Source organism: Babylonia areolata, chromosome 24, assembly GCF_041734735.1.
Source record: "Babylonia areolata isolate BAREFJ2019XMU chromosome 24, ASM4173473v1, whole genome shotgun sequence".
In the NCBI taxonomy this organism is placed as follows: domain Eukaryota; kingdom Metazoa; phylum Mollusca; class Gastropoda; order Neogastropoda; family Buccinidae; genus Babylonia; species Babylonia areolata.
Window position 1 is genome coordinate 33,873,638 of NC_134899.1, and position 10,022 is coordinate 33,883,659.

At 42.5% G+C, this 10,022-nt stretch overlaps 1 protein-coding gene across 1 annotated transcript; it reads left to right on the plus strand.

Annotated features, from left to right (window-relative positions):
* The first annotated feature begins 301 nt into the window (after positions 1-301).
* On the plus strand, positions 302-9,747 carry LOC143298823 (uncharacterized). The gene is made up of 2 exons (XM_076611813.1): positions 302-1,403; positions 7,213-9,747. The coding sequence occupies exons 1-2, from the start codon at positions 324-326 to the stop codon at positions 7,555-7,557; spliced, it is 1,425 nt and encodes a 474-aa protein (XP_076467928.1). The 5' UTR covers positions 302-323; the 3' UTR covers positions 7,558-9,747.
* The last annotated feature ends 275 nt before the right edge of the window (positions 9,748-10,022 follow it).

The following is a 10,022-nucleotide window of genomic DNA, read 5'->3' on the forward strand; positions in this document are numbered from 1 at the left end:
TCAGGCCTTGAGAAAGGGAGAGGGGGATTTATATAAAATAACAGAACACAGTGAATTGAAACTGGCGAGATGACCACCTTCAGTGTTCGCTCAGTTCACCTTCAGTGCTCGTTCAGTTTGGGTAACCACCTTGAAAAAAAGAAAACCTGAAGCACGATTTTTAACCAGTTCGTGTTTAGCGTCAGCTGGTTTATGATTTTGTGGACAGAAACCATCTGATACCGGATGTTGTAAGTCTCGTGAGCTCGCGCGGTGAGTGTGCCGAAAGCGTCATTAGTTGCGGCCATCACCAAGGCGAGAGAGGGAACCTGTGCATATTCCTGATGGCCTCAAATAGCGACGACTTCGACGACTTTTTTGACACATCTAAACCCACAGCACACAATTTGAAAAAGACAGACCAGTCGAGGAAAACGGTGAGTGTATCATCTGACCACGAGCTGAGCACTGATTATTCCAGTGACTCAAGCGATCAAAATCAAAATCGCCGGCGGACGAACCGACGATCCAGAAGTTCATCACCTAGAAGCAGGGACAGGTCTTTATCGGATGATAGCAGATCACGATCGCCCAGATGGAAAGGAAACAGAGACAGAGACAGCTACAGGCGGTCACGTTCCTCGGGTACAGAGAGTGGCGGGTCCAGAACAGCCTCCAGTGATTCCGTCACCCCAGAAAAAGAAGACATGACCATGAAAGCGAAAGTAATCAAACATCGAGGCAGTAATCTGTCTGCAGACGCTTCCGACACAGTTGAGAAAAAACACGCACAACCAAAGCCAGCCAACTCTGTAGGCAACCAGGCCTGGACCGCAGAAACTATGTCACAAAAACACAAACCAGCTAAAGGAGACAATTCAAATAGTAGCTCATCTGACCACAGAAAAAGTAGACAGGGACACAGAAAGAAAAAACATTCTCCAGACCAGTCAGACAGTGACATAACAGATGTGTCTCCAATGTCATCACCACGCAATAGCCAAGGAGAATCTAGAAACAAGCATGACGCAAAACCACCAAAATACTTGATAAGGGCTCCAGGTGTTAAAATGGATTCCAGAAAGGCTACACAAGGAGAGGACAAAAAATCCATGGACTTAAACCTGCTCATGAAAGCAGTGTCAGAACTGGAGAAGCAGACCAGAGTGCAGTCCAACACACACAGAGTCATGTTTGATTCTGGACGGAGCAGACGTGAGCAGAAATCCAATTATACGTTTAGTGACAGTGACACTCATAGAATAGATCAAGAAAATCAACGGTTGTTGCGGCAGTTAATGTGTCGGATGCACTCAGTGGATGGAAGATACACAGGATCAGCAGGAAGGGGTAAAAAATCTGTTGCGGCAGCTTCTGGGATCAACCGAATGAGAGACCATCACAGAATAGAAAAAGAAAATCTGGTAAGCTTTCTACATTTTTTCTTAAACCTATCTACCAGTTTTCAACCTTCATGTCTGCCTGTGTATATGCCTGTCTGTTAATGCAATTTATTCTCCTTTGATGTGTATCACGTTATGTTTTGAAGACACAGGCAGAAGTCAATACCTTTTTTTATTATTGCCTAGGAGAATGCAATGACAGTGTTATCATGTCTGAACCCCTCTAGTCCCACCCCCTTCTTCTACCCACACATCCTCTGTCCACCCCTGATACCTGCCCATGTGCCTTTCCTTTCATCCTCAGCACAGAAAGTCTCTTAGACTTGGATACCTTTTTGATTTCATGGAACATGCACATGCACACACACATACATACATGCACTCTCTTTCTCTCTCACTTGTTCTCTCTTTCTCTTTCTCACACACACACACACACGCACACACACACACACACATGCATGCGGGCACGCACACATTGTCACAACAGATTTACCCATATGAAATTCATATCTGTTTTATTAAGATTCTATCCATTTCAGTGGTTTACATGTCTGAATTAGATAGATAGATAGATAGATATATGTGTAGCCGTGTTACCGAGTGGTTATTCAAGGGTACGGTACAAAAGAACTAACTAAATGATTTATATGATAGACTTAACTAATGATGATTTACTGTATTAAAGGATAGATGAAAATTCCCATGCACAGGCCAGGAACATATAGAGGCCAGTCACAAATGGGTTTTACTATTGTTTTATTTACAAGTTATTAAAACATAAGAAAAGCTGAGAAGAAGATATAAGAAGAGAAAACATAAAAAGAGAAGACTAAGAGAAGATGTAAGAAGAGAATAGAAGAGAAGACAACTAGGAGAAGAACTAAGAGAAGACAGTGCCTGGAATGACACAAATAAATGTCATTAGCACAACATGTCGGCACAAGTGAATAATAAAGCACATGTATACATATTACATGGAAAGATTACCACTTGGTATTGCATATGTGTGAAGACCAAACACTGACATCAAATGACATTCCTAATACATTTAAATAGTGCAGTTAAAGTGATTGAAGCTGTGCTGATTTAGTGAAAGTACACTGACAGTATAGATTAGGTAAAGCTTATACTGTGTCAAAGTGACTCAAATGAATCAGTTTATCATGTTGCACTATACTGGAGTAAGCCGTATAGGAGAGAGCATGACAGCTAAATTACAATTAACAGACTGATACATATCAGGTGGTTTTAACCAATAACTGATATTAATCCAACACTGTCTTGTAATCACAACAGCAGAATACTACACACATCTTAGAGTACTGAGCACACTGTAGCAGTACAACTGATATAGGCATGTAAAATAAAACATGAATAATAAACAAGATAATAGAATCAGTGGCTTTGATATTATACTGGCAAACTGATAGACCAGATAGTAAGTGAAGAACCATCATGGCTTAACCATTAAGTGGTGAATGAACTTTATGCACTCACTAGACCATTCTGGAACAAACTGTCTGTGTTCAGAGATGTCATTGACTGTAACGTTAAGAAGAATCAAATGGAATACTGCTACGAGCATATGACGACATGGCGATTTTCTAGATCAATCATAGCCGAGCTGTGACTAACATGTCAAAGCAATAACTGAACAAAGAATTAACTGAACAAAGCAATAACTGAACATACTCATATGAACACAAGTACTGTGTTGAACAATACAATTTACAAATCAACACATTCTACACACTAGTACTTGCAGCAATACGTAGCGAGGTGTTAGCCATTGTGAGAGCACACACGACACACACTCACACTGCCCGCGACGCAGCAAGAGAGAGAGAGCAGCTCTGGTCAGATGACTGACCAGGTATGAAATGACCACTCATCACTCACTGTGCCAATTTATGCAAGTTAAGCGGACTGCAAAGACCGTCACGTGTGCTGCGAGCAGATCATCACAAATCAGGCAAAATCTGACAACAACTGTGTTTCTAACAAGGTGTCCAGTGACAGATTTCTAAATGATTCCTGAACCGATTTATGTCGGATAAGTTGCAAAAGAAAGAACTCAACACCTACTTTATAATGAGTATAAAATGAAGTGTTGATTATTTAAGATGAATTTATGATCTTAAGTCACCTGGTTGCTGAAAATTACAAACTGCGTTAAATCAGTTTAACGTAGGCAAACATAAATGGAATAGACTTAAAGATGGAACTGCGACGATTCTGCCAGTGTATAATACTTGTAGTTTACTGATCTGACAAATGAGTTATTAATTAATTACTTTGGAGCAGAAACACATATTCCAGCTCAGCCAATAGTGTACCGCGACGCGACACTGGTCAAGCCATGAGCAGGTTGTCTGGAGAAGAGGACAAAATGATGTAAGCGGAGTGACGTCACACATTCTGCATGTGGGTTAGTTGCGAAAAATGTTGTCTGCTAATACAGCTTGTGTAAGAGGCAAGCTAATACAGCTTGTGCGTGAGGCAAGTATTGGAGCAAGCATAGCGCTTGGTCACATATGTATAAATGTAGATATTTTCTTTTGTTTATGATGGTTTTTCTTCTTTGGGCTTGAAAACCTATCCCCTCAACTTCCCCCTTTTTCTGTCCCTCTGCTGCCCCTCCCACCTGCCCCCTCCCCTCCTTCTCTTCTTAGTCTCTGCACCCATTACCTTCAGGATGATTTAATATATACTCGTTTTTAACTACTTAAGATTCACATTTTCTGTATTGTTATTATTATTCATTTTGTTTATGCAAAAGCGCACATATAAACAAAATTCCCGTTGTATTTTTGTGTTTTCATGTGAAAGCACATCATTCCTTTTGAAGAATTGGTATAACATGCTGTAATAATTATGATTATCATATATTTATTTTTAATTTCTAACTGGTCAAGAAAGGGAAGATGATAAAGCCACAAGTCTGTTGAGGTAAATTCTCTTTGCATGGTTATGAACTCAATCCCTGTGGGGGATTTTTCATTCAGCTCAAATGAAGGGGTGATTGTGAAACATAAAGGAAATGAAATAAAAGAAATCAGTATGATTACCTGCCATTGTCTTCCTTACAACTGCTGCTGCTGCCACCGCCACCACCATTACAGTTTCTACTTTTGCTAAATACTGCTGGTGCTACCACCACTACTGCTATGCATACTTTAATAATATTTGTACAGTATCCATGTGGAGGTAGTGGCAATGACGCTTTGAGCATTGTTGGTTCTGAACAATTGAAAATGTGGTGGAATGACAGAACTTTGCAGACTGATTTGGAAAAAGAAAAGAAGGGAAAGCAAATTTGTCCACCCATCATGTATATTTATAAATATATGGGTGTGGGTGTTTCAGAAGGAGATGGAGATATATGGAGAGAGGAGTGAGTGAGTGTGTGTGTGTGTGTGTGTGTGTGTGTGTGTGTGTGTGTGTGTGCTCTTTTTCAAGGCCTCGGCAGATCACTGTACTGAACATGTTAATGAAGAGCTTCATGAAAACTGTGGACATCATGTACACTGTGTATGTGTGTGTGAGTGTGTGGGTGGGGGAATGGGGGGGGAGAGTTGAATGAAAGCCTTAATTTTGGCAGATGACTGTACTGAACAAGTTAATGAAGAGCTTCATGAAAACAGTGGAGATCATGTACACTGCAATCAGAATTGTTGAACTGCAGTGAGCCAGTGATTAGTAGTAGCAGTCACCAGGAAATAACTGCAGGTTCTCTGTGAACAGGATAGGGCCGTCTTGTTTTCTGAATAGCCAAAGAAGAAGTAGTAATAAGATTGTGGTTCTCTTGTCTTATTCTGGTCTCAGCAGAATATAGCATTATGGTTGTTGTCAGAAATGGCCCATCAGAAATGACTGTATGTGATGTGTGTGTGTATCATATCCAACTCAGCTTATGCTCAGTGGGCTATGATATATATATTTTTTTTTATCATTGCTGTTTTTAGTTTTGGATTTATAGCAGCAGCGGTAACAGTAACAAGAAGAACAACAATAATAATGATAATGACAAATTTAATGCACACTCTGCCTCAAGTATTGCATTGAGCTTATTCCGAGTTGCAGAGCAAACTATCAAATGCTGCTACTCTTGATGAGACAAGGGCACACTAGGTCAATCTGTTTCCACTTCAGCTTTCAATCGGCGAGCATACAGCTCAATAATGGGGACAGGGAAATACTTGCAGAAATTTCGCCCTAATGAGGAAACTCCAAGTCCATTGACATACTTTTCATTTGACACGTGTAATAGTCGTGTCCGACTGACCATCAGAACAACAGGGGAGGAAACTGTCCCAACTATCTTTGCTAGAATTTTTTTTTTTTTTTTTTTTTTTTTTTTTTTAGAGTGTCTTGCCCCAATTCCATCCCCACTCTCTCTGTCAAGAGGGCTTTAGGACAGTCAGCTAGCATTGACAAGATCCCCAAAGGCCAGCTAGCCCCCAAGGCTGCAACACAAAGAGCCAGTACAGTCTTGTTTCCTAGTTTGAGAGCCATAGCCCTTCACGAAAGACTAAGCCATAAACGAATTCGCAGTAATGTAACGGAGAAACTTGATCATGCGGCTCTGAATTTACTGTTGGTCAAACTGTAAGCTTATGTCAATCTCTTATATAAGTCGGGCGTTGAGCCTGTTCTGACATGTACACACTGCAAACACGGGGGACGAAATGTGAAACATAACGACGGTGTTTGTTCTAGCCTGGACAATATCCGTTAGTCCAGAGAAGGAGGGAGAGAACGGGAGTGGTGGTACAGGAGCGAAAGAAGCCTTGTGTGTGTGTGTGTGAGAGAGAGAGAGAGAGAGAGAGAGAGAGAGAGCAGACATGCGAAAAAAGAATATAAGTGCTTAACAAATTGCTTCATTAGTAGAAGTTGTCGTAGTAGCAGCATCAATAGCAGCAGCAGTAGTAGCGGTAGTAGCAGTTGTAATGGTGGCAGCAGCAGTATTGGACAAGTGATGAAGGAAGATCAGTGCTTCACAAAATTAATGGTTAGTTTAATAGTAGAAGCAGCAGTTATAGCTCCAGTCTGAGCGGCAATATCCTCGATAGATGTAGTAGCAGCAGCAACGGCAGCAGCAACAGTAGACAAGTTTTGTAGTATACCTACTTGCAGTAGCAGCGTCAGTGGTGGTAGTAGAAAAAGAGATTGGCATTACTATTACTCAGTTTAGTAATAGCGAGAGCACAGCAGCAGCAGAAGTGCGTATCGAAGACGGTCAATATATAATCACATCCACCAAGTCACAGGCATTTCCAGACTGAATTAACTTACCGTAGATGCGGTCTCTCTCTTCAGCACTTAATTTACCACTGGCCATGATGCACGGCATTGGCTGAAGACACTCGTTTAGGGGATCTGGTACGTGTGTCTGCAGTGGTGTGCCTGGATGCGTGCAACGGCGGCGTGTGGTCAGACAGTTTAATACGATAATTAGGCTATTAGTTGATTAATTTCTACTGTTCCACCATCAGCCATTCTCTGACAAAGCCCAGAGGCATGTACCACGGATGATTGATCAGTCGTATTCAAAGAACAGTGAATCTCAGCCGGCCGTTGTGTGTGTGTGTGTGTGTGTGTGTGTGTGTGTGCCGAGTACGCGTGTGTATGTGCCGATTGTGTGTGTGTGTGGCCAAACAAACTTTATTCAAAGAAACACAAAAGCAACTACTATATTATGCCGGTAGGCCTACAACGTGTGTGTGTGTGTATACACATCCATACACACACACCCACACACACACACACACACACACACACACACACACACACACACACACCGTGACACACACACACACACTGTGTACAGGCTTTCCTGAAGAGGCTGCAGCAGATCCAACCCTCGAGGGGTATCTCCCGGCAGGAGCAGCTGTCCGTGTACAACACCACCCTCCTGCACGGAGTCCCCATCTCCACCATGCACGCCCCAGTCCCCGCGGGCCCAGTCCCTGACCGGCGCCACCAGAAAAGCCGCAGCAGCAGCACAGCCGCAACGCTGAGCCGGACCCGGAGTTTGGCGAGCCTCCAGAGCGCCGCCTCGACCACCACCACCACGTCCTCCCAGCGCGGCCACAGCGGCCGTCTGAGGAGCCGGCCCGCCAGCGCCAAGTCGTCCTCTGTGAGAGACAGACCCCCCTGGGATGACCGCTGGTGAAAGACTTGTTCTGCCCTACTCGCGCAATACTCTTTCTCTGACTGGAAAAAAAAAAAAAATCAAAAAAAAATCGCGTATTTCTCTCTTGACTTTTCTCTTTTTCTTTCTATTTGAGTTCTCTCTCTCTCTCTCTCTCTCTCTCTCTCTCTCTTCTTTCCCTATTTTCTTTGCCCGGCCCAAAGGGCCGGATGTACAAGCATATTATGCTTATTCCACTATAGCCTCTTAAAATAATATTTTGTTTGCTTGTTCTCTCCCTCCCTGATTTGTTTCACTGAACAGTATAACTTTTTTTTTTTTTTTTTTTTTTTTTTTTGTTCTTACTGTTTCTCATCGGTTATGTTGGATGACTCTCAGTCGTGGATTATGATTTTTTTAAATAATTTTATTGTATGGATGGATTTAATCATGTGTTGATTAATCTGTTTGCTTGTAATGATATTTATTTTAGTATTTATTCATTGATCACAGTTTTGCTGATTATTTATTCCCTTGTTTGTTCATTTTGCTGTTGTACCGGTACCCTGCAACAGTTCCGCAGTAGCATCATTCCCAAGCCGTTCCACCATAGACTCCCCATGCACAGGCACGCCCAGGTTCGTCTGCCACCGCCCTCGCGGTGGCCGGTAATCCAAACTGAGGGGGTTAGGCCTGCCTGGAGAGCACACGCCAGAAGAGACTCTTACAAGTCTGTCATGCTCTGTGTAACATTGCCACACCTTGTCGCCATCTATTGTTTGCCACCTGTCAAGCTCCCATGGCAAGTGATCACAATGAAATTTGATTGTTTGTCCTGGAGCCATTCTGAATGAACGTCTCCGCTGGAGGGGAGACCACTACCACATATCTCAAACGACAGACCCTGTCCCTGTTTACCTCTCCCGACCCCTCTTTGACTGTTCAAAAATGAACAAATGCCATAGCCAGATGGTTTCATGTACAGAATAATTGAAATGAAGCCTTACGCACAGCATTCTGTAAACAATTAAAGGGAAAAAATGTGAGTTTAAAAATGAAGTAGGCCTGTGCTTGGTTTTACAGGAAAAGTACAGTGTTTTGAATGAAGAAAAACATTAAAATTCTGGACACAACTTCGTAAAGAAAGGCCTGTGACAGGTGGGCTAGTCAAGTGGATGCAGCATTGGACTTTTCATCTGAGGGCCCTGACTTCAGACCACAGTAGACTTCAGTGCCTGATGGGTTAAGGTTGGAGAGGAAGTGTTTGGCTTTCCCATCTCCCAAATCAACTCAGATGCAGTCCCATGCTATAGTGCCTTAATCTCCTTCGTATGTTTATCAGTACTCGCAGAAGATCATAGATGTACATTAATTTTAAGATCTTTTGATCCGTATCAGCGTTCTAAAGTTGTTGCGAAAACATCTGGCACGCTCACGTCGGAACATGGAATTATGGTTGCCTAGATGTCATTGCAAAAACAGAAAAAATATATTTAAAAGCCATTTCATAGATATGAGTGAATTTGGGAGTACTATCTCTGATGCTACTATGTGTCTTGATATTCTGACTTGCTTCTGTCAGATTTACTGAAAATGAAGTGCCTTTGAAAATAACAATTATTGAATGCAAAATTAATGTTTATCTGCGTGCCTTTTGAATGTAAAAAGTTGTTTCCTGGTTCCAGCAGTTTCAGATAAGAGGGGAAAGTCCTCTTGCAGAATATGTGCACCTCTTCAGTACAGTGGTCAAATGGTTAGAGTGCTGGATTCTCTCCCGAGTTTCATGAGTTCGATTCAACATATGTGCAGACCTGTTAGTGGCTGTATCCCCTCCGTGTGTGTACGCCCGCAGATAAAATATACACGTCAAAGTCCCCGCATGCACACCCCCAAAAACGAAGAATAGCTGCTTACATGGCGAGGTAAATAAGCGAAATGGTCATATACGTAAAATGTTAAGTGTATGTGTGTGTGTGTGTGTGTGAGAGAGAGAGAGAGAGAGAGAGAGAGAGAGAGAAACCTGAATGAATGACACAGGAAATGAATGATGGGCACCAAATGGCAGCTGTCAGTCGGTTCTACTCAGGTAGGAAGTCTGTTGTGCAAATGACTGTTAAGCGCTTAGAGCTTGGTCTCTGACCGAAGATAGGCGCTAGACAAGTATCCATATCTTCATCATCTCCCCGCTACCGCCCCCCCCCCATACCCCTCCCCTCTCCCCCGCCCACCAACCCCCCGTATAACAGTCATTTTGCGATTGATATGGTCATGTCACAGCAAACGAGGTGAAACGTAAAAATCTGTAGAAATGGGAAATAATTCATGTGTACTGGCCTATCTTTTTTTTGTCTTCTGAAAACAGTAGGAACTGGTTCTGTTGGATTCCGTCTTTCTCTGTTTCTTAATTTTGTGGTTCTCTCTCTCTTTCGCTCTCCCCCTGTCTCTCTGTCTCTGTCTCTCTCTCTCTCTGTCTGTCTCTGTCTGTCTGTCTGTCTCCCAGATAAAGA